The sequence below is a fragment of the Microcaecilia unicolor genome, chromosome 9, assembly GCF_901765095.1.
Source record: "Microcaecilia unicolor chromosome 9, aMicUni1.1, whole genome shotgun sequence".
Taxonomy (NCBI): domain Eukaryota; kingdom Metazoa; phylum Chordata; class Amphibia; order Gymnophiona; family Siphonopidae; genus Microcaecilia; species Microcaecilia unicolor.
The window spans coordinates 14,434,188-14,459,731 of NC_044039.1; the positions used below are offsets into that span (position 1 = coordinate 14,434,188).

General features: G+C 45.5%; 1 protein-coding gene across 1 annotated transcript in view; it reads left to right on the plus strand.

Annotated features, from left to right (window-relative positions):
• OTOGL (otogelin like) overlaps window positions 1-25,226 on the plus strand; it is a 168,070-nt gene extending 142,844 nt beyond the window's left edge. The window contains exons 51-57 of the mRNA XM_030214750.1: window positions 2,823-2,886; window positions 6,316-6,494; window positions 10,120-10,224; window positions 12,389-12,508; window positions 16,516-16,561; window positions 21,822-21,901; window positions 25,026-25,226. Coding sequence (XP_030070610.1) covers window positions 2,823-2,886; window positions 6,316-6,494; window positions 10,120-10,224; window positions 12,389-12,508; window positions 16,516-16,561; window positions 21,822-21,901; window positions 25,026-25,226 — 795 coding nt within the window. The remainder of the gene's footprint in view (window positions 1-2,822; window positions 2,887-6,315; window positions 6,495-10,119; window positions 10,225-12,388; window positions 12,509-16,515; window positions 16,562-21,821; window positions 21,902-25,025) is intronic.
• The last annotated feature ends 318 nt before the right edge of the window (window positions 25,227-25,544 follow it).

Here is a 25,544-nt window from a genome sequence, read left to right on the forward strand (position 1 = left end):
AAGAAATATTTTCTCAGGTTTTAAATGTACTTCTTAGTAGCTTCATTGCATTCCCTCTAGTCCTAATATTTTTGGAACGAGTAAAGAAATGATTCACGTCTATCTGTTCCATTCCACTCATTATTTTATAGACCTCAATCAGATCTCTCTTGCCATCTCTTCTCCAAGCTGAAGAGCTCTGTCTGCTTTAGCCTTTCCTCATAGGAGAGTTATCCTATCACATTTATCATTTTCATCGCCCTTCTCTGTACTTTTTCTTATTCCGCTATATCTTTTTTGAGATGCAGTGACCAGAATTGCACACAGTATTCGAGGTGCGGTCGCACCATTGAGTGATACGAGGGCATTATAACATTCTCATTTTTGTTTTACATTCCTTTCCTAATTATTCTTAACATTCTATTTGCTTTCTTAGCAGCCGCTGCACACTGAGCAGAGGTTTTCAAGGTATCATCAACGATGACACCTAAATTCTTTTTCCTGGGTGGGGACTCCTAATATTGGACCTTGCATCACGGAGCTGTAGTTTGGGTTCCTCTTTCCCACATGCATCACTTTGCCCTTGCCAGGGTAACTGCATAAATGGAACTGCATAAAACACAGTCCTATCTTTATGTGGCAACCAGTGGCCGATTGACTTAAGCAGCCATGTGCTAGCTGTCATCGCATAAAATCTGGATCCCATTTTCTGAACCTTCCTGTCTCAGTTGTGAGATCAGCATTGTGGTCTGTATGGTGATCAGAAGACTTCCATTTAAGTTCTCATGGTACAACTGCTGCCTTTCTGTAATTGCTTGCAAGTTTCAGTTAAAAAAAAAAATCTTTCTAGCCCACCCATCAATATGATGCAGAGGCATAGCCGGACATGGTATTTTGGGTGGGCATGGACCCAAAGTGGGTGGGCACACAATTTCCCCTCCCCCTGCACTTTCGGCCCCCACCCCTGCCTCTACACCAGCGACCCCCAGTAAATAAAATACCTGAGCTGGGGGGGATCCCCAAGCCCCACCAGCTGGAAGAGTTCCTTCAGTGGCCAGAAAACGTCCATCCCCTAGTTGCTGCTGCAGTGGCCTCTTCCCTCTTGCACATGCTCAGTTTTCACGCATTCACAAAAAAAGAAACCGAGCATGCGCAGGTGGGGGGAGGGGGGTACAATGCATGGACAGGCCACTGGCTGCAGCAAGTAGGGGGATGACCTGTTCTTGCCTCTGAAGGACCTCTTCCAGCTTGCAGGGCTTGGGGATCCCTGCCAGCTATAACAAAGATGCCAGAATTTTGGGTGGGCCCGAGCCCAAACGGGATGGGCCCATGCCCACCTGGGCTCACCCATGGCTATGCCACTGATATGATGTCTAAGTTGCCTACGGTCTAAAATAGAGTATTTTAAAAAAAATGAAAGGAGATGGAGAGTAGAACTACAGTGTTTCAAAAGACAAGCTGTGTACCTCTGTCTTACATCCGGTATGCTCTGTAACAGAGAAGTCGGGTGTCTGCATCTGTAAAGAGGAAGGTTTTTAAATCAGTTTTAAATTGTTGCATGGATGATTGAAGCTTGAGATGCTGTGATAATTTATTCCAGAGTTCAGGGCCTTGTTCTGAAAAGATAGAATGTCAGGTAGTGTCATAAACAATTTCACGGAAGGAAGGAACGACAAGACGATTTTGTTGGGATGATCTAAGAGCATTCTTGCCAGACAACAGAGGATCAGAAATCTTGGAAGGAAAACGGGTTAACCCGAACTACAGATCTGGAGCATAAGGCAGGGATTTTGCTCTCACGTTTATTCACTTACTATACCCCTTTACCTAATAAAAGACCAAAGCAGTTCACAAACGAAAATATAATAAACAGGAAAGAACTCCGTTGCACTATCAGAAAGGAGACAGACAGATGCTCTAAGATAAAAGCATACCCTACCCTCGAGGGCGGGACACTGAGAATGAACGAATCAGGAAGCTTCTGCTAGAGACGTCGGGACTCGGGAGGGGAGGAGCGCTTCCAGTGACGGACGGACGGACAGAGGTTAGGTAAATTTAAAATAAAAATGATCCTTGGGGGAAGAAGAGGGTGCCAGGGCGGGCAGATAAGTGGCGGTAAGCATGGCGCCCCCTGCCATGCTTACCGGGTCGGACCGGCTGTGAGGGAGGGAGGAGAGCCGGCTCGCCCATTTTAACAACCAGCTCACAAGTCCGAAGAAAATTTAACAACCGGATCTTGCGAGCCGGAACGAGCCGGCTCCAGCATACCACTGGGTCCATATATGACTCATCATACAACAGTTGGCTTCATTGTCACTTTCTGGGCCACTGAGTATCCCTAGCACAGGAAAGGATTTACCTGCCAGAGGAAGCGGTTTAGCCAGTTAGATTACACTTTCTATAGTGTATAAACCTCCTCTGTCCAGGGATCTAATGATAGCTGATCTCTCTGTGTCACTCTATTAACATCCATAAGTATACAAGCAACTTATGATCTCTGAATGATACGTGGTGAATTTTCAAGATTTTGTTTCAGCCAAGGAGGTGTGATTAACAGGAGATGGCAGAAGCACGCTTGGCCCATTACCTGGCCTGAAGCCAGTAGGTGGAGCTTGTTGTCCTATCAGTTACATTGGTTTGGGTGTACCAAGATGGCTGCAGCTGCATTAGAGAGAATGAAGCCTCCTTGGGTGGACTGTTTTTAACTTTGTGATGCAACGCTATCACCTGTTAATCAAACCTCCATGGTTTCAACAATCAGCATATAATGTGGAATGTTACATATATGCATCTTGGCATTACTTTCCTGGTTTTAATATTTTTCTTTAATATATGGTAAACAGGGAGAAGTTCGAAGAACAGTTCCTGATTTTAACAGTGTATGTGGTTGCACCAAGCACATCTGTGGTAATTTCTTTTCTTTTACAGAAAGTTAGTGTTTATTCATGTGGTAATTAGTATGTGTAATTATTAGATATGCAGTTTGATGCACCATGCCAATAGCCTTGGCTTGAATTTTGAGGTGCTTTGCTAGAAGGTGACCTGGTAATACAATCAGGCTTATTTTCGAAAGAGAAGGACGCCCATCTTTCGACACAAATTGGAAGATGGGCATCCTTCTCACAGGGTCGCCCAAATCGGTATAATCAAAAGCAGATTTTGAGCGTCCCCAACTGCTTTCTGTCGCAGGGCTGACCAAAGTTCATGGAGGCGTAGCGAAGGCGGGACTTGAGCGTGCCTAACACATGGATGTCCTCGACCCTTAATGGAAAAAAATGGCGTCCCTGACGAGTACTTGGGTGACTTTACCTGGTCCTGCCCAAACTGACCAGATGACCACCAGAGAGAATCGGGGATGACCTCTCCTTACTCCCCCCGTGGTCACTAACCCCCTCCCACCCTCAAAAAATATCTTTAAAAATATTTTTTGCCAGCCTCTATGCCAGCCTCAAATGTCATACTTAGGTCCATGAGAGCAGTATGCAGGTCCCTGGAGCAGTTTTAGTGGGTGCAGTGCACTTCAGGCAGGCAGACCCAGGCCCACCCCCCCCTACCTGTTACACTTGTGGTGGTAAATGTGAGCCCTCCAAAACCCACTACAAACCCACTGTACCCACATCTAGGTGCCCCCCCTTCACCCATAAGGGCTATGGCAGTGGTGTACAGTTGTGGGTAGTGGGTTTTGGGGGGGGGGGGATTTGGGGGACTGAGCACACAAGGTAAGGGAGCTATGTACCTGGGAGCAATTTCTGAAGTCCACTGCAGTGCCCCCTAGGGTGCCCGGTTGGTGTCCTGGCATGTGAGGGGGACAAGTGCACTACGAATGCTGGCTCCTCCCACGACCATAGGGCTTGCATTTGGTCATTTCTGAGATGGGCATCCTTAGTTTCCATTATCGCCGAAAATCAGAAACGACCAAGTCTAGGGACGACCATCTCTAAGGACGACCTAAATTTCAGGATTTGGGCGTCCCCGACCGTATTATCGAAACGAAAGATGGACGTCCATCTTGTTTTGATAATACAGGTTTCGCTGCCCCTCCATCGGGATGTTTTGCGAGGACGTCCTCAACAAAACTTGGGCGTCCCTTTCGATTATGTCCCTCAATGTGTCTCTGTCACCAATGATATGTGTTTGAGAAAATGGCTCATCCTACAGAGCAGTTGTTCTCAAGCCAGTACTCGGGACACACCCAGCCAGTCAGGTTTTCAAGATATCCACAATGAATATGCTTGAGATACATTTGTATGCACTACCCTCATTGTATGCAAATCCCATGCACTAACCCCTGGATTCTATATATGGCATTCAACATTGTGTGTGCAAATTTGCATGCACAATTTAATTGAGTAATGAGCCAATTAACACAAATAATTGGGAGCTAACAATCAATTATTGGTGTTAATGGGCAACAATTTGGATTTGCACGTGGATCTTGCTAAGCAATATTCTAGAAAGATGCATGCGTAAATCTTTTAGCGCATAACTGAAACGGGGTGTGGCCATAAGAGAATTATTGGGAGGTCAGGGGCGTTCATTAAAGATGTGCGCACTATTATAGAATTCGGAGGATCCATATCTAATTTTTACGCATGATGACTTACACCAGGTTTCAGTTGGTGCAAATCCTCGTGCCCAAAGCTGGGTGCAGATCCTGGTGCTACGTGCTATTCTACAAACGGTGCCCAACTCAGAGCGCCTTTGTAGAATAGCTCTGAGCGAGCATTTTTTTCGGTGGGCATCATTTACAGAGTCTAGTCCAAAGCCAATATTTTACACGGCAGTATATTAAGGATTTTTTTTGCAGGTCCTCCACTAATATTCCCATTAGCGTATGGGACTTCCAAAAAATTTACATGGGAGCACGTACTGTCTCCTATTTTCAAAGCGCTAAGTGCTCCCTTATTAAGTCCACATTATCCAGTTAGTGCATGCTAATCAGAGTGCACTAGCTGGATAGCGCTGGCCCTCCCTGAAAAAAAATAGAAAAAAATGCATGAGTAGCATGCAGAAACTGGCTATTTAGGTGTTAAGGAGGAGTATGGCGTCTAAAGAATTGGTGCTGAAATCAGTGTCGGCTAAGCATATTCTATAATCGGCATCTAGATTTAGGGGCGGGTTACAGAATACGCTTAGTTGATATTTCAGCACCTAAATCCTGCAACACAACGAAACCAAAGCTCGTAATGGACACCAGTGGCATAGCTACGTGGGGCCTGGGGGGCCTGGGTCCCCGTAGATTTGGCCCTGGCCCCCCCTCCCGCCACCCCGCTCGACCCCCCCCTCCCGCCGCCAACCCGCTGTCACCTACCTTTGCTGGCGGGGGACCCCAACCCCCCCGCCAGCCGAGGTCCTCCTCGCAAAAGGCTTCCTTCTGCTTTTGACATCCTGAAGGAAGCCTTTTGCAAGGAGGACCTCGGCTGGCGGGGGGTTGGGGTCCCCCGCCAGCAAAGGTAGGCGGCGGGAGGGGGGGTCGAGCAGGTCGTCGGTGGGGGCGGGGAGGCAAAGTTGGTAGTGGCGGGGTCGGCAATGGCGGGGGGGGGGGGTCGGCAGCGCTGGGGAGGGGGGCTAAAATGTACCCCCTCACCTCGTGCTCTGGCCCCACCTCCCGCCAAAGTCTGGCTACGCCTCTTTTGAACACTACATAACTCTTCCTCTCTATGATTCCCCAATGTACCTGTAATCATATGAACCTTATTTGAACATAACATCACTTTGTATTTGCTTCTCTACCGGATTTGGCGAACGCCATTACGGTATTATGTAAGCCACATCGAGCCTTCAAATAGGTTGGAAAATGTGGGATACAAATGCAACAAATAAATAAATAAATCTGCACACATCCATTTACACCAACTAAATCATGGCGTAAATCCCGGCGTCTAGATTTAGGTGCAATGGGTCATATCCTATAACTAGGCACCTAAATTTTAGAACGCCCACAAAACACTCATTTCCCTACCTATAACCACACCCCTTTTTTGCCTGCGTGTGTTAAAAGTTGGACGGACATCATTACAGAATACGCTTAACGAGTTGTGCGCCTAAATTCTAATCAGTGCCAATTAGTGCTCATTGCTGCTTGTTAATTGCTGATATCAGCGCTCATTAGCTTGTTATGCCAATTAAGTTATGTGCAGTGTTATAGAATCTGCGCCGATTTTGGCGCCTAAATCTAAGCGCACCATATAAAATCCAGGGGTAAGCTTGTTTTGGCGTGCTAACCGCGCATTAGGGCTTAACGCCCTTTAGTAAAAGAGTCCCTAAATAAATTGTTTGTTCCTTCCCCTCTCTTGTTCTTTTCCTTAGCATTTACTCTTGTCCCTTTTGTTAAAGTGAAAGATGCCGTCTGTGTGTTTCGGGATGTAACTGTGCTGAATCCTGGCCAGTCCATGGTCCAGTACCTGGAAGAAGATCTCTGCTACACTGTGCACTGCTTACAAGAACTGGACCCGATCACTGGATATCACGCCATGGAGATTTCAACGATAAACTGCTCTAAGCGGTGTGAGGCAGTAAGTGTTCGATTAAGAATCATCGTTCTCCCTCTTCCCTATAGCAAAATAAATACAATACCTTCATGTTTAACCTTCTCAGGGGTCTTTTTACAAAGCCGCGGTAAAAGTGGCCTGCGGTAGTGTAGGTGCGTGTTTGGGGTGTGAGCCGGGCCACTTTTTAGTGCGTCTGCAAAAAGGGGCTTTTTTTAATGGGACAGGAAAAGTGTATGTGGTAAAACTGAAACCAGCACACGTCTAAAACCAGCCTGAGCCCTTGTAAGCTCTTTGAGCAGGGTCTGTCTTTTCGTGTATGGTGTACAGCGCTGCGTATGCCTTGTAGTGCTATAGAAGTGATAAGTAGTAGTAGTAATGTAGAAGCCTGCCCTTGCAGATCAGCAACGTGGCCGCGCAGGCTTCTGTTTCTGTGAGTCTGACGTCCTGCACATGTGTGCAGGACGTCAGACTCACAGAAACAGAAGCCTGCGCGGCTGCGTTGCTGATCTGCAAGGGCAGGCTTCTAGATGGAATGTTGCTAGTGTAGCCTAGTGGTTAGTGCAGTGGAACATGGAATGTTGCTCACCGGCCTCCCACTTAGCCATCTATCCCCCCTTCAGAACTCTGCTGCACGTCTCATATTCCGCCAGAACCGATATACTCATATCACCCCTCTCCTCAGGTCACTTCACTGGCTTCCGATCAGATACCGCATTCAATTCAAGCTTCTCCTTCTTACCTACAAATGCACTCAGTCTGCTGCCCCTCACTACCTCTCTACCCTCATCTCCCCTTACGTTCCCGCCCGTAACCTCCGTTCACAGGATAAATCCCTCCTCTCAGTACCCTTCTCCACCACCGCCAACTCCAGGCTCCGCTCATTCTGCCTCGCCTCACCCTATGCTTGGAACAACCTTCCTGAACCCTTACGCCAAGCCCCCTCCCTGCCCGTCTTCAAGTCTTTGCTTAAAGCCCACCTCTTCAATGCTGCGTTCGGCACCTAACCCTTACCGTTCAGTGAATCCAGACTGCCCCAATTTGACTGCCCCTATCGGACCGACCGTTCACTTGTCTATTAGATTGTAAGCTCTTTGAGCAGGGACTGTCTCTCTTTGTTAAATTGTACAGCGCTGCGTAACCCTAGTAGCGCTCTAGAAATGTTAAGTAGTAGTAGTAGTATTACATATAGCAGTGATTTAACCAGAGCTGAGATTGTGATGTCATAATGCCTCATTCCACCAATGCCTAAGAGCCAACCTCATCAGTGATGTCACAATGGCTTGATTGTCCTATATTTGTCTCACTCTTATCTATTAGATTGTAAGCTCTTTGAGCAGGGACTGTCTCTCTTTGTTAAATTGTACAGCGCTGCGTAACCCTAGTAGCGCTCTACAAATGTTAAGTAGTAGTAGTAGTAGTAGTATTCCACTAGCAACATTCCATTTTTAGATTGTGAGCTCTTTGAGCAGGATCTGTCTTTTTGTGTATGGTGTACAGCGCTGCGTATGCCTTGTAGCGCTATAGAAATGATAAATAGTAGTAGTAGTAGCCCTTAACGCCACCCATTGATCTAGCAGTAAGGGCTCATGCGCTACACGCTCAGTGACCGGTCGGCGCACACCAACTGTCAGTTACCACCAGAAATGCCGCAAGTGGAAAGGAGGAAACAAATAATCCAGGCATTACAGGGCATGCGGCAAATCTGAAATTACCGTCAGGTAGCCTGGCAGTAGTCTCATTTTGGCGCACGCTGCACGCACGTAGAGCCTAACGCATCTTTGTAAAAGGGCTCCTCAGTGTCTTGGAGAACCATTGATAATTTGGGTCCTTAATTATCAGTTAATTATTTTTCTCTGTGTTTCTCTTCTTTGGCTTGTTGTTCCAGCTCATCTGGAAATAGTATTAGGGATCCTGGTGTCAGAAGTCTTTATTCATATTTGAGATTTTTCTGCTATTTTAATAGAACTGCTCTCTTTATCCTATATAATAATTTGCACCTCCAACGTTCCATGTCTGGCTGCCTGGGTTCGTAATATCTCCTGACGTCAGTCAGCCTCCAGCGTTCCATTCCCCCTCACTGTCCTGCCCTCACATCAAGACGTAATGATGTCAGAGGGCGGAACAGTGAGAGAGAAGGGAACGCTGGAGGCGAGCTGACGTCAGGAAGTTACGAATGCAACGGAAGCTAGCGCCAGCCAGCCAGAGAACGTTCAGGTACAAATCGAGGGGAGGAAGGAATCGTGGGACATCGAGGGGAGGGGAGGGAGGGAGGAAGGGAGGGAGGAAGGGAAGGGCAGAGGAGAATTGATAGACATGGATGGGATGGGATGGGAGGACAGTAGAGGAGAGAATCGCGGGACACGGATGGGAGGGCAGGGAAGAGGAGAATCACTGGACATGGAGGGGAGGGAAGAATCGAGGACATGGAGGGGAGGGCAGGGGAGAGAGAAAAAAAAAAGCTTACACGACAGCCTTCCTAGGTTCCGTTTCATTGTTGAGGAAACGGGCATGGTTCCACTAGTTTGTATATAAAAAGAGATTAAGGCCCTCAGTTTACAAGCTCTTATCATGTTTGACACATGCATAAACCAGCACTTAAACTTTGTCTTGCGTAAATTTCTAAGTCCCCATTTTACAGAGCTGGGCTATAGACGTCCAAAACCCAACTGTCAGTAAATGACAATAGAGACTAAGGGTCAGATTCTATGAATTGCACTGAAAATTCAGCATCAATAAAATTTGGCTAAAGGGCACCTCAGAATGAGTGCTCTTTATAGAACAGCATTGAGTGCCCAATCCAGCGCTCAGCTTTGGGCGTGAGGACGTGCACCAGCTGAAATCTGGTGTAAATCCTGGGGCACTGGTCTCTGCTGTTGTGACTACCCTTGACCTGCCCATGCCCTTTCCATGGCTACGCCCCCTTTTGAGTTGCATCTAATTTAGGCTCCCATTGTTACAGAAGAGTGCGTAACCAGATCGGGCTCCCAAATCACAATTAATGCCAATTAAGTGCTGTTTAGTTCCAATGATTAAATCATTGGAGCCCATTAATTCATTATTTTGGGCGCCGTTTCTGAGATCTTCTCCCAATTTTGAGTGACCTTTATAGAATCTGGGGGTAAATGCCTATGGGGCCCTTTTACTAAGTCGCAAAGGCACCTATGCGTGTCCAACGCACTCCAATTTGGAACTACTGCCCAGCTACCACGTGGCCTGGGTGGTAATTTCATTTTTTATGTGCAACCATTGTGCGCACCAGAAACTTTCTGGCGCTAACTGGGTGGCAATCGGGATTGTAAATGCACTGACCATTACCGCTAAGTCAATGGGTGGCGGTAAGGTCTCAGGCCCAATATGGGCATGCGCCAATTTTCATTTTGCCACATGTCTATTTTCGGCCAAAAAAATAATGCGCTGAAAAATGAACCTGCACGCGTCCAATACACGCGTCTACACTAGCACGGGCCACCTTTCGGCGCATCTTAGTAAAAGGATCCCTACGTCAACTTCACGAGGTATACCTGCTACTAAGCAAGTTTATTTCATGTGAGATTACTAGAAATCTATACCACCTGTATCCATATGAGTACAAATCTCTTGACTTCCTCATCGTTGGCGTTCTCCGTATGACTTTTTATTTCATTCACAGCACCAGGTGTACATTCCTCCTTCTGATCATTATATTTGTTGTGGCACCTGCAAGAATGTGTCCTGCGTGTTTTACGATGAAAATGGAAATTTATCTGTGTATCAGGTAAGCAAGTCAATCATGTTAGAAAGGAATGTTGTAATGGACTGAAACTAGTTGAAATTCCATAATGAAAAGGACCCTTTGATAACGTACCTAGCAGTATGAGATACCCCAGTGTTTGGATGAAGTCAGTTATGTAGATTCCTGCTACTTCCCTGACACTTATCGTTTTTGTTGAACATTCTTGCACTAGCTTTATATCAGTTCTATTCTAATAGATCTCACAGTGATGCCTTTGCACTAATGTTTAGTGCACACGTTAAAGCCGTTTAAAGTGCATATGAAATAGTGTGTCTCCTTGCACGCACATAAAGGCGGGAATTCCGTAAACAGTGCCAGAAAAATTCAGCGCTAAGTGTTATTCTATAAATGGTTGCATGCCAAAATTTGGGTGCATTTTATTCTAGAAACGTTGCATGCCAAAATTTGCAGGGCAGTTGCGCACATAAAGTAATTAATTAGTCAATAATTGGAGTTAATTGGCAACAATTTGCATCTGTGCACACAGCTGCCCTAGTTACTATTCTATAACAACAGCGTCTAAATTTCATAACTTGTGACTTGAAAGGGGTGTGGCTATGGGAGGAGCATGGGTGGATCAGGAGGCATTCCCAGCAGTTACTAGCACTGGTGCGCCCAACTGCCGGAAATTAGGTGCTAGCATTTACACCAGGTTCCAGCAGGCGTATACGCTGGCACCCAAAGTTAGGCACAATGGACTAGATTCTATATATATGGGGCCTAGAATCTAGGAGCGTCCGATAGAGGTGCCTAGGTGTATTCTATAAGTAAACAAATAAGTCAGATAATCCATCACAAAGGTCTTTCTCAAGACCATCTGACTTATTTATTTCGAATATACCATCTCTGAAGATTTAGACATCCTTTCATTAAGAAGACTCCTGATGCAGGCTGTTTGGGCCGAAACACAGCATTGTGTCGAGTCTTTGACTAATAAATCATCCCAAGTGCGAGACTGTCCATTTCGTCTCTGGAGACCTTGGTCATTTTCCCACTTCTCTCTCCTGTTTGTGTACTTTTCGCGGGACCTTTTGACGTCTCCGTTTTTGTGGTGTCCTTGTTGCTAAATTTAGCCGGTCAGCCGATGAATATTGGTGCTAACGACATAGCCGGTGTCAGGGCTAGCCACTAAGCGGTAATATTCAGCCGAGATAGCTGGCTGTCTCATGCCAAATGTTAGTGCTAAGCCAGCTTAAGGCTATTTAACCAGCCGGAATGTTCCTAAGAATCTCACCTAGCGCTGCTGCCTTTTAGCTAAACGTGATGCCAGGAAAGCGAAAAAGAAACCGCTCCCATCTCAATGACAATACAGTGATGTCACCAAGGAGTGGAGGAGTGGCCTAGTGGTTAGGGTGGTGGACTTTGGTCCTGGGGAACTGAGGAACTGAGTTTGATTCCCACTTCAGGCACAGGCAGCTCCTTGTGACTCTGGGCAAGTCACTTAGCCCTCCATTGCCCCATGTAAGCCGCATTGAGCCTGCCATGAGTGGGAAAGCGCAGGGTACAAATGTAACAAAAATAAAATAGATACTATTGGAGATTCTACATGGAACGTTGCTAGTATTGGAGATTCTACATGGAATGTTGCTATTCCACTAGCAACATTCCATGTAGAAGGCTGTGCAGGCTTCTGTTTCTGTGAGTCTGAAGTCCTGCGCAGGACGTCAGACTCACAGAAGCAGAAGCCTGCGCGGCCACATTGGTGATCTGCAAGGGCCAACTTCTACGTGGAATGTTGCTAGTGGAATAGCAACATTCCATGTAGAATCTCAAATAGTAGCAACAGTGGAAGAGGAGTGGCCTAGTGGTTAGGGTGGTGGACTTTGGTCCTGGGGAAATGAGGAACTGAGTTCAATTCCCACTTCAGGCACAGGCAGCTCCTTGTGACTCTGGGTAAGTCACTTAACCCTTCATTGCCCCATGTAAGCCGCATTGAGCCAGCCATGAGTGGGAAAGCGCGAGGTACAAATGTAACAAAACAAAAAAAAATTCACAACATTGGATAAACGAGACTCTACTGTATTCTATTAACGAAAGTAGACCCTACATTCCTTTGTAGTAGAGCTTCCTTGTTATATAATTGCCCTTCACATATTTTTGAGTGGAAAAGTACTATCGTAACTTTGTCTTTCTCTTTTTCTCACAGGTGGGAAGCTTGTGGGTTTCTAACTGCACTAAATATGAATGCACAGAGACTATGGTAGGAGCTATGATCATGGGCTCGAGTGTTGTCTGTCCCCCTTTTAATGAGAGCGAATGCCTAAAGGTTGGTATTCTGCATTATAAGTGATAACATGCGTGGGGAATAGTATTCTTGTTCAAATGCACTGAAATACCATCTATGACTGCACCTTATGAGGTAAAGGATGGGGAGTAGCCTGGTTAATGCAGGGGCCTGAGAACCAGGGGAAGTGAGTTCAATTCCCACTGCAGCTCCTTGTGACTCTGGGCAAGTCACTTAACCCTCCATTACTCCAGCTACAAAATAAGTACCTGTATTTAAGTACCCTTGATTGTAAGCACAGAAAGGTGCTTTATCAAATTCCATCCCCTTTCCCCTTTAAAATGTTTCTGTCAATGCTTTGGCATCTTCAGTCCTCTGCATGTGAAATTGCCAGGCAAAAACCTCCTCTTAAAAAACTAAGGGTCCCTTTTACGAAGCTGCGGCAAATGTTTTTGACGCACTCCAACGCCCCCTTTCAGGGGCGTAGCCATGGGCGGGCCTGGATGGGCCCAGGCCCAGCCACTTTCCCTCCAGGCCCGCCCACCCAACATCCCCTTGCCCGGAGTTTAAATCTTTTTTTACCTCTGTCGAAGTGGCCGCATCATTGAAAGCTCTGCCCATCGAGCCTTCCCTTCGTGAGTTTGTTCCCTTAGAGTCCCACCTTCTGACATAATTTCCTCTTTCCGTGAGGGCGGGACTCTGAGGGAACGAACTCATGAAGGGAAGGCTAGAGATGGGCAGGGCTTTCAATGACATGGCCGCTTCGACGGAAGTAATAAAAAAGATTTAAACCATGCAGGGCGCTGTGGCAGGAAGAAAAAGGGGGATGTTTGGGGGAGAAGAGGGTGGGCAGGTGGAATGGAATGGGAGGGGAGGATGGGGGTGAAGGAGAATCACTGGACATGGATGGGAGCGGGAGGGGAGGGCAGGGGAGAAAGGAGAATTGCTGGGTATGGATGGATGGAGGGGGGGCATGGGAGAGAAAAGAATCGCTGGGTATGGATGGATGGAGAGGGGGCAGGGGAGAGAAGAGAATCGCTGGGTATGGCTAGATGGAGGGGGTAGGGGAGAGAAGAGAACCGCTATGTATGGATGGCTGGAGGGGAGCAGGGGAGAGAAGAGAATCGCTGGCTATGGATAGCTGGAGGGGGCAGGGGAGAGAAGAGAATTGCTGGGTATGGATGGATGGAGGGGACAGGGGAGACAAGAGAATTGCTGGGTATGGCTGGATGGAGGGGGCAGGGGAGAGAAGAGAATTGCTGGGTATGGATGGATGGAGGGGGTTAGGGGAGAGAAGAGAATTGCTGGGTATGGATGGATAGAGGGGGCAGGGGAGAGAAGAGAATTGCTGGATATGGATGGATGGTGGGAGGGCAGGGGAGAGGAGAGTTGCTGGATGGGTGGATGGAGGGGAGGGCAGGGGAGAGGAGAGTTGCTGGACATGGGTGGATGGAGGGGAGGGGAGAGGAGAGTTGCTGGACATGGGTGGATGGAGGGGAGGGCAGGGGAGAGAGGAAGGTTGATGGACATGGGTGGATGGCGGGGAGGGCAGGGGAGAGGAGGGTTGCTGGACATGGATGGATGGAGGGGAGGGCGGGGAGAGGGAAGAAATGCTGGACATGGATGGAGAGGAGGGAAGAGTGAGGAAGGAGATGAGATGAGGGAAAAGGAAGAGAGGAGAAAAACTGCACATGGATGAAGAAAATAGGCAGAAGCTGGATCCACTGGACAATCAAATCTGCGGAGGACCCAGCTTTTACTTACGGATGTAGGGCAAGAAATGAAGAAGAAAGGCAGAAAGTAAAGAAATAAATGGAAAGGAAGCCCTGGAAACGGAGTTAAGAGGACAGATAGCAGCAGAATCAGATACTGGGCCAGCATGATCAGAAAAACAAAGTCACCAGACAACAAAGGTAGAAAAAAATCATTTTATTTTCATTATAGTGTTTGAAATATGTCCACTTTGAGAATCAGGTGCTCAGCATTAAAAGTTTATATTTATTTACTTATTTATGGCATTTTATCCCACATTAAACATGAATTAGATTGGAACCTGGGATCATTTAATTTTTTTTTCCTGGAGAGAGTAATGCAATTTGTGAGCTGGGCGTTTTTGCTTTTCAGCGATAATGGAAAATGAAAGCGCCCGGCTCAAAAACGAATAAATCCAAGGCATTTGTTCGTGGGAGGGGCCAGGATTCGTAGTGCACTGGTCCCCCTCACATGCCAGGACACCAACCGGGCACCCTAGGGGGCACTTTTACAAAAACAAAAAAAAAGGTAAAAGAGCTCCCAGGTGCATAGCACCCTTCCCTTGTGTGTTGAGCCCCCCAAATCCCCCTCAAAACCCACTGCCCACAAGTCTACACCATTACTATAGCCCTAAGGGGTGAAGGGGGGCACCTACATGTGGGTACAGTGGGTTTGGGGGGGTTGGACGACTAAGCATTAGGCAGCACAATTGTAACAGGTAGGGGGGGATGGGCCTGGGTCCACCTGCCTGAAGTCCACTGCACCCCCTAACAACTGCTCCAGGGACCTGCATACTGCTGCCAGGGAGGTGGGTATGACATTTGATGGTGAAAATAAAAAGTTGTGAAACATCATTTTTTTGTGGTGGGAGGGGGTTAGTGACCACTGGGGGAGTCAGGGGAGGTCATCTCCGATTCCCTCTGGGGGTAATCTGGTTATTTAGGGCACTTTTTGGGGCCTTATTCGTGAAAAAACAGGGTCCAGGAAAAGTGCCCTAAATTCTAGCTACAAACGCATACTTTTTTTCCATTATCGGCGAAAGGCGCCCATCTCTGTTCGGGTGATAACCATGCCCCAGTCCCGCCTTCACCACGCCTCTGACACGCCCCCGTTAACTTTGTACGCTTCCGCGATGGAGTGCAGTTGAAAACGTCCAAGTTCAGCTTTCGATTATACCGCGTTATTCGTTTTTGTGAGATAAATGTCCATCTCCCGATTTAGGTCGGAACTTGGGCGTTTTTCTCGTTCGATTATAAGCAGGATAGTAACATAGTAGATGACGGCAGAAAAAGATCTGCACGGTCCATCCAGTCTGCCCAACAAGATAAACTCACATGTGCCATTTTTTGTATATACCTTACCTTGATTTGTACCTGTCTTTTTCAGGGCACAGACCGTATAAGTCTGCCCAGCACTATCCCCGCCTCCCAACCACCCGCCCCACCACCCACCACCGCTCTCGCACAGACCGTATAAGTCTGCCCAGCACTATCCCCGCCTCCCAACCACCAGTCCCGCCTCCCACCACTGGCTCTGGCACAGACCGTATAAATCTGCCCAGCACTATCCCCGCCTCCCACCACCGGCTCCGGCACAGACCGTATAAGTCTGCCCAGCACTATCCCCGCCTCCCAACCACCAGCCCTGCCTCCCACCACCGACTCTGGCACAGACCGTATAAGTCTGCCCAGCACTATCCCCACCTCCCAACCACCAGCCCCGCCTCCCACCACCGACTCTGGCACAGACCATATAAGTCTGCCCAGCACTATCCCCGCCTCCCAACCACCCGCCCCACCACCCACCACCGACTCTGGCACAGACCATATAAGTCTGCCCAGCACTATCCCCGCCTCCCACCACCGGCTCCGGCACAGACCGTATAAGTCTGCCCAGCACTATCCCCGCCTCCCAACCACCAGCCCTGCCTCCCACCACCGACTCTGGCACAGACCGTATAAGTCTGCCCAGCACTATCCCCGCCCCCCAACCACCTGCCCCGCCTCCCACCATTGGTTCTGGCACAGACCGCATAAGTCTGCCCAGCACTATCCCCGCCTCCCAACCACCAGCCCCGCCTCCCACCACCGGCTCTGGCACAGACCGTATAAGTCTGCCCAGCACTATCCCCACCTCCCAACCACCAGCCCCGCCTCCCACCACCGGCTAAGCTTATATAGAATCCAGGGGGGGGGAGAGTTTCAAGTGAATTAGTGTGATTTTTCTTCAGAAAAAAAAAGCACTGAGCTAGGTAAAAGTTTTCAAAGAGCCTATATCTTCTTTTGTTTTCTTGCTAGAACGGAGGGGTTGTCCAGATGTTTAACGGAGGCTGCTGCAGGACTTGTAAGTGAGACCTTGCTTTCCTTTGCTATCTTTTGCTTTGGGTTTTGGAGAGCTGTGGTTTTTAACAGAGTTGCTAGGATGTTTGAAAAAGAGGGGAGAAAAAAATAAAGCATGCCTTTCCCAAATCATGTTGTGTGTCTTTTAACAACTAGCGCTGGCAGGGCCTTGCTTTATATGGTTGCGGATGTGGGGAATTTAACACCGTCCTTCTGGAGTATAACTACAATCTCTTCAAATTCTAGTGCAGGGGAAAGAGGACAGAAGATGCATCTTAAAAGATTGCCAGTATTTTGTTAGTATTCTAAGTGCTTTGAAATGTTCTCAGATATGATTTCTTTATTATCTATAAACTCGTCTCCATTCCGTTCATAGTACGTATACATGCACATTACTTTTTAAAATTTATTTCCCACACCTCAGTGATTTACATCATAGTTTCAACCTTCTCACCTATTTCCTGTCCTCAGAAAATGTTGTTTAGGTCAGTTTATATAATATACACAGCAGGAACTTCTCAGGGGGCATATATATAAGTTCACAAATTAAACGGAATTATTCCATCCATGTTTAGAACATTGCGAACTCTGACCTGCAAGATGTTGAGTCAAAATCCTGCAAATCTACCCCCCCCCCCCAAGTAAAATGTTGAGATTACACCACGTGCAAGATCTAGAGTTCATACAATTTCATTCAACTTTGTGTGTCTCATAGTTTTTTTTTTTTTTTTTTAAAGCACACTGAGATAGAGGTCTCTACACACTGTTAGATTTGTATAGAAAGAGCCCTAGCTATTATTTTCTGATAAGAAAACAAACACTAAGATAAAGGTCATAGGCTTTTCCAAGTTCAGTCATTGAGGATCACAAATATGCCAGATTTTTGTGATATCTCTAATGAATATGCATTTTTTCCATATATATATATATTTTTTAGTTACATTTGTACCCCGTGCTTTCCCACTCATGGCAGGCTCAATGCTGCAGGCAATGGAGGGTTAAGTGACTTGCCCAGAGTCATAAGGAGCTGCCTGTGCCGGGAATCAAACTCAGTTCCTCAGGACCAAAGTCCACCACCCTAACCACTAGGCCACTCCTCCACTGTTGCTACTATTTGAGATTCTACATGGAATGTTGCTATTCCACTAGCAACATTCCATGTAGAAGTCGGCCCTTGCAGATCACCAATGTGGCCGCGTAGGCTTCTGCTTCTGTGAGTCTGACGTCCTGCACGTACGTGCAGGATGTCAGACTCACAGAAACAGAAGCCTGCGCAGCCTTCTACATGGAATGTTGCTAGTGGAATAGCAACATTCCATGTAGAATCTCCAATAGTAGCAACATTCCATGTAGAATCTCCAATAGTATCTATTTTATTTTTGTTACATTTGTACCCTGCGCTTTCCCACTCATGGCAGGCTCAATGCGGCTTACATGGGGCAATGGAGGGTTAAGTGACTTGCCCAGAGTCACAAGGAGCTGCCTGTGCCTAAAGTGGGAATCCAACTCAGTTCCTCAGTTCCCCAGGACCAAAGTCCACCACTCTAACCACTAGGCCACTCCTCCACACTGACTAATATAATCTAGATATTTAGTGATCCTATCTAATAACATATACATACATTACACATTCTGCATTATCATATTTATTTTAACGAACACAACTACTTCATACGAAAACAAATGATGTCCAAGATGTTCCCTTCCTCCAAAAATGTTCAAAACACAGCTGCATGGAATATGCACACCAAACAAGTTTTGTTTATAAGCAACATTTTCTTCAAGCCACATAGTTTCGCAACATTCCTTGATTTAAAAAAAAAAAAATCAATTGCCCCTATTCCTCACAACAGAAAAAGACAAGAGTTATACTTCAGAAATATTTTGCTGGATGTGGCTGTGGGGAGAGCAAAGCACTATTTATGAAATTCAATTGTTCCTTTCATCGCTAATTATTAAGCCTGGGATCATTATTATTAATTTTTTTTTTTTAACTCAAAGCATGTCTCAGTGGTAAAGCAGATTCCCCGTAAGAATGCCTTCTTTAATTTCTGGGATTGCAATGGGACTAAACAGTCTTGGAGCTGAGTCTGATTCCATGCATGCAGTCGTGAGTTGATGAATTTAATTCTTACCTTGCCATAATTAGACGGTTACATTTCCTCCCCACCCCCTTAAGCCTGCCACGTGCTGGTCGCTAGTTCTGCCTTCCAGACTGTGGGTGCATCCACTCGTTCAGAAGCAGGAAGGGGCCATAATGTAATGTGCAGGTTTATTGAGTTACCATATTTATGAACCATCTTTCCCATAAAGGCCCTAAATGGGTTTACAGCAATCATATTATCAGTGTCTAAATTGTTATGACATACGGCAAAGGTCTTAGTGTTTCAGAAAATGGAAGGAAAAAAGTGCAAATGGCAGTGTAAGAATTAATAAATATGCAATATATGTTAAAATGTTGTATTTTTCAAAAACTGATATTCCTAATAATTCTGCCAGGTACTGGATTGGGTATATTACCCTTTACTATTTCCCCAGTAATCTCTACTGGTAATATTAATTGTGAACCAGGTACTACTATTATTAAATTATTTTTGTTTTCGATAAATCTAACATGTTAACTTAAAAAAATTGTTTTATACTTGTCTTTCAAGAAACCTAGGGGGTCCTTTTAATAAGGTGCGCTGAGAAACGGCTTGCGGTAGTGTAGGCGCGGGTTTGGGGCATGCGCCGATCCGTTTTTCAGCGCGCCTGTAAAAAAAGGCCTTTTTCAAAAATTTTGCCGAAAATGGACGTGCGGCAAAATCAAAATCGCCACGCGTCCATTTTGGATCTGTGACCTTACCGCCAGCCGTTGACCTAGCGGCAAAGTCTCACGCGGTAACCAGGCAGTAATGACCTACGCGCATGAAATGCCACTTGATGTGCATCCAAAAATAAGTTATTTTTCCGTCACGTGTATCGAACGTGTGCCAGAAATGAAATTACCGCAAGAGCCACATGGTAGCCGGGAGGTAACTCCATTTTGGCGCACGTAGACGCTTAAGCGACTTAGTAAAAGGGCCCCCTAGGGAGGTAGTTTATCGAGGTGCAGTAAACGTTGGACTTTTACTGCACCTTACTTTACCGAGGGTGTCAACAACTGGCAATAGCTCACTACCACAGGTCACTCACTGACTCCCATGTTACATGAAGAACACATCCATGCAATCTGTATTCATCACCCCTCCTGTGAACATCGGGCCTCTAAAATACTGCTCAATGCCCTGAGGATAAACCTTAAAAGGGCCTTAGCAGACCCCTGGTTCAAGTTCAGTTTATCTAAGTGATTCTCTTCTTCTCTGAGGCTCCCCCCGTGGCCTCTCTAAACATTCTCACCCCCCTCAAAAAGCTTTCCCCTCCCAAGTAGACCCCTTTCCATAAGAACATCCACTCCCTTGTTGTTTCCTCAGGCCTACTTATGGAATTCTCTGGTGTCTAGTAGGTTTGGGGCAGGATTGATCTCCCATCACACCTACACCTTGCTAATGTCAGGCTCAAAATGGCGCTGGCAACCCCTAGCAGTAGCCTTCAAGGTCAAGTTGCTGCATAAGGGTAAAAGGTCCTTTTACAGCAACTTGATTTCTAGAAGCAGTACCATGAGACTACCACTAGGGGTTTCCTGCATCATTTTGAGCTCAGCGTTGGCAAGGGCAGGCATGACTAGGGATCATTTCTGCCCAATCCCACAAGATGCCAGGGATATTTCAAGGTATTTTCAGGGGGCCTATGAGAAGGTGGGAATGGTTGTGCAGATTGGGGAGTCTTTCTGGATGGGGGGGGGGGGGGGCCCAGATCTGTGACCCTTGTGTTGAAGGGCATCTACTGATTGGTGGGATCTGTGATTGGGGATTGTGTTCTGGGTGAAGGTTCTGTTATTGGTATGTATTGGTTAGGGGAGCTGTCTGGCACTTGGCCAGCACCTTTAAGAAATGCTCGGAAGCACCGGTGCTGCTGGTATGGAAAAATATTGGCAGCTTATTTTCTGACGCAGTTTTTCCTAGAATAACTCAGCTTATGGTGTTCACTACAAGCCATATTATTAAATTCACATACTAATGAGCTATTTTACCTGCATTTGTATGTTTCGTATCTCATTAACCCATGGTAACAAACTATTGTGTGTCACGATAATATAACTTACATTAGAGGCCTATAACACATGTTAACCCTCCCGATTCTATATAACGTGACTTAAGTTGCGTGCGCAAATCAGTCATATCTGGAATTACATGTGCAACTTAATTAGTTAACAAGAGCTCCCCCATGAAGTGACTGCATGGCAAGTGTTTCATTTACCGCATGGCTATTTCCTTCCCCCCGCCCAGAAATGACCTTTTACCAAGCAGTGGTAAAAGTGGGCCTTGGCATGTAGCAAACCCATGTGCCGGTGTCACCGAAGGGGCCCCTTTTACCGCTGCTTGGTAAAAAGGGCTCTTAGGAAAGTAATTGACTACTGTTTACAGTTACTTGCGTAGAATAACTAATTGCTTTTCCTTTACCAATGCCACATCCAAGAATACTTATGGTAAAATGTGAAGAGGTAAAATATCCATCTTATATACAACCCCAAGGTGAATATTATATAACTTCATCTACTGATGCCTATTTTGAGGAGGTTTGACCAACTCAAGCCAACCTCATCCTCTGTCGTATCATGTCATGTTGTGCTGGTTAATCTTCAGAAGTAATTAATTACAGCTACTGGGATACTGAGTAAGTAGTTAACTACTTTATTGATTACTGCAAGAAAGTAATTAACTACAGTAACTGATTACAGGTAACTCAATATCACACAACACTGCACATGAGCTAATATTACCTGCAGGTAGATAGTTAAAGTCTGCCAGCTTTGATAAATTGTTGAACTTATGAAGTGTCTCCAGGAATCTGACCCGGAAGGGAGCAATACTGAAGGTTATGCCTACAAAACAAGACATCATCAATTAAAACCAAAATGATAGAAAGAACTTTTTAGCTAAGCATCTAGATTCTGGTTAAAAATATGTTGTTTTCCTGGGATTTTATGTATGTGAAATTAGTGAGGAAAAAATAATGAAAAAAACAAACAAACAAAAAAACTCTGATTTAAGATACAGATTAAGGTTAATTTCTAGCTTTGTTTAAATTTTGTGACTTTATCAGAAGATGTTAATATTTAAGATTCAATTAAATGTTATCTGGTCAACAGAACGGCAAATAATCCATATTCTCTGTGGTCCTAGGTAAACAAGATGAGAGAATCTGCCAGAAGATGGTAATCAGAACAACCATAAGGAAGCAGGACTGCACGAGCCTGAGCCCTGTGAGTACATTGAATGAAGGGACGTTTCTCTCAGGACTACATGCAACTTTTTTTCACCTGCCAGGAAAAGAAAACAAAAATGAGGCAATCTGATTGGTCGATGTTGAATTTTAACGCATGTGTGATTAAATCTGATCCTCATTCAGGGTTTCCACCATGAATGTGCTTGAGGTTTGTTTGCACACAGTGGAGACAGAGAGATCTCATGCATATTCATGACGGAAATACTGAAAATGAGACAGGTTTATGAGGACCAGGCTTGGGGACTACTAGGGAAAAGTTTTGAATTTGATTATATACTTAATAATAATATAATGACAGTTCTTATATACCATTAACCCACAAGGCTCAAAAAGGTTTACATAATAATATGAAAAAAATTCACAAGATACCTGCACAAACCTGCAATTACAATGAATCAGGGCAATTCTATTCTAACTTTATTGTAAGTATTTATAAAAAAAACCAAGTTTTCAATCTATTTTGAAATTGTAAATAATTGACCTTGAATATTGTGTTCAATTCTGGTCGCCGCATCTCAAAAAAGATATAGTGGAATTGGAAAAGGTGCAGAGAAGGGCGATGAAAATGATAAAGGGGATGGGACGACTTCCCTATGAGGAAAGGCTAAAGCAGCTAGGGCTCTTCAGCTTGGAGGAAAGGCGGCTGAGGGGAGATATGATAGAGGTCTATAAAATAATGAGTTGGGTTGAACGGGTAGATGTGAAGCGTCTGTTCACGCTTTCCAAAAATACTAGGACTAGGGGGCATGCGATGAAGCTACAATGTAGTAAATTTTAAAACGAATTGGAGAAACATTTTCTTCACTCAACGTGTAATTAAACTCTGGAATTCGTTGCCGGAGAATGTGGTAAAGGCGGTTAGCTTAGCAGAGTTTAAAAAAAGGTTTGGATGGCTTCCTAAAGGAAAAGTCCAAAGACCGTTATTAAATGAACTTGGGGGAAACCCACTATTTCTAGGATAAGCAGTATAAAATGTTTTGTACATTTTTGGGATCTTGCCAGGTACTTGTGATCTGGATTGGCCACTGTTGGAAACAGGATGCTGGGCTTGATGGACCTTTGGTCTTTCCCAGTATGGCAATACTTACGTACTTATGGACTTATGACTTCAGTTTGAAGAAGAAGAGCTAAGAAACACCAAGGAATCCTTTTACTAAGATGCACTGAAAAATGGCTTACTGTAGCGTAGGTGTAGGTTTTGGGTGTGCCAGATCCATTTTTCAGTGTACATTTAAAAAAGGCCTTTTTAAAAATGTTGCTGAAAATGGACGTGCGGCAAAATCGAAATTGCTGTGTGTCCATTTTGGGTCTGAGATCTTACCGCCAGCCATCGACCTAGCGGTAAAGACTCATGCGGTAACTGGGCAGTAATGACCTACGCGAATCAAAAGCCACTTGGCGTGCGTCCAAAAATAAAAATGATTTTTTTTGGATGCACGTATCGGATGAGCACCAAAAATGAAATTACCGGAAGAGCCACACGGTAGCTGGGCGGGAACTCCATTTTGGCGCATGTTGGGCGTGTGTAGATGCTTACATGGCTTAGTAAACAGGGCCCCCAAGGATGTGTTATAGGCGTGTTAGTGTTTTTAACATACATTAACCATGTATGCGTGTTAACCGTGTACACGCCTACAATATCTCTATAGGCGCAATAATTGTAGGCATGTTAAAAACGCTCTCATCCTTCCTGTCTCATCAGCTCGTAACCTTGGGGTCATCTTCGACTCCTCCCTCTCCTTCTCTGCACATATTCAGCAGACTGCTAAAACCTGTCATTTCTTTCTCTATAATATCAGCAAAATTCGCCCTTTCCTTTCTGAGCACACTACCAGAACCCTCATCCACACTCTTATCACCTCTCGCTTAGACTATTGCAACTTGCCTCTCACAGGTCTCCCAGTTAGCAATCTCTCTCCTCTTCAATCTGTTCAAAATTCTGCTGCACGACTAATATTCCGCCAGGGTCATTATGCTCATATTAGCCCTCTCCTCAAGTCACTTCACTGGCTTCCTATCCGTTTCCGCATACAGTTCAAACTCCTCTTATTAACCTATAAGTGCATTTCACTCTGCAGCTCCTCAGTACCTCTTCACTCTCATCTCTAAATCCGGCGATCTCAGCATTTAGGTCGAGATTTGGGCGCCCCCAACCGTATTATCGAAATGAAAGATGGATGCCAATCTTGTTTCGAAAATACAGTTGGCCCCGCCCCTTTGCGGCACCATCCTCGAAGATGGGCGCCCTTAGAGATGGGCGTCCCCGATTGAAAATGCCCCTCCACGTCTGTGGAATGAAAATTACACAATACTTGCCAGTTGTAGGGCAGTTATAAAATTATTCCCACCCTCGGAATTGGTATTTCAAGAGGTTTTTTTTCAGTTTTATGAGCATTATAATTAAACTTTCAGATAAGAGCATTACTCAGTAGAAAGCAGGGACAATAGCCTTGTGCGTTTCCCTTGATTTAGGGAGATGTTTACTGAAGTGCAGTAACATTTTCTCCTTACTACAGCTTAAATGCAAAATCTGTGCAGTAAATGTCAGGCGTGTGGCCAGAATCCACCTTGCATTTACCACATGGATTCACACTATGGGGGCAAATTATTAACTAGGTGCCAAATGTAAAAACCTAGATGCAGTGCACTAAGGGATCCTTTTACTGAGCTGCGGTAAAAAGTGGCCTGCGATAGTTTGGCTGCATGAAATTGTAAGCGCTGAGCCAATTTTTACTGCAGCTGGGAAAAAAGGCTTCTTTTCATGGGGCAGTAAATTTATTTTATTTATTATGTTACTAATAAATGTTTACTAAGGTGCGTTAGTGTTTTCTAACACACCTCTAAAGTTAAGGCACGTTAAAATGCTAACACGCCTATACATTTCTATGGGCGCGTTAGCATTTAATGCGCGTAAACCATTTATGCGCATTAAAACGCTAACACGCCTATACCGCGCCTTAGTAAATGTAGGCCTAAGTTTGCACCTGAGACAATGGAGGATTAAGTGACTTGCCCAAGATCACAAGGAGCAGCAATGGGATTTGCATTATAGAAACCGAAACTGAAATGATTTTCCCCTTCCTGTTTCCTTTACCGAACAGATAAATGTGGCCTCTTGTGATGGGAAGTGCCCGTCTGCCACCATTTTTAACATCAACGTTGATAGCCATTTGAGGTTTTGCAAATGCTGTCGAGAAAATGGCATCCGCAACATGACAGTTCCACTGTACTGCGCAGGAAATGGCACTGAAGTGATGTACGTCATCCAGGAACCTCTGGACTGCTCGTGCCAATGGAATTAAATAACTCTTACGTTCCACGTTCTTCACATTTCTCCTGCAACGGTCTTTGACTTCATAGAGACTCTTCTCATCAGAGCGGTCTTATTATAGGAAACGCTGCCATGGGAAGGAAAAAAATGTACCACGCTGATAACTATTGTTGATTTCCTACCATTGTGATCTTTGTATCGGCACATACACTGATTTGTAATATTCATGTGATTATCATGCCATCAGACAAATTCAGTACACCAGAAAACAACCGAAAGGTAAAGGTAACCCCCCCCACCCCCACGTATAATCCAAATGAAAGGCCAAGAGAGTAGGGGTGAACCAAGA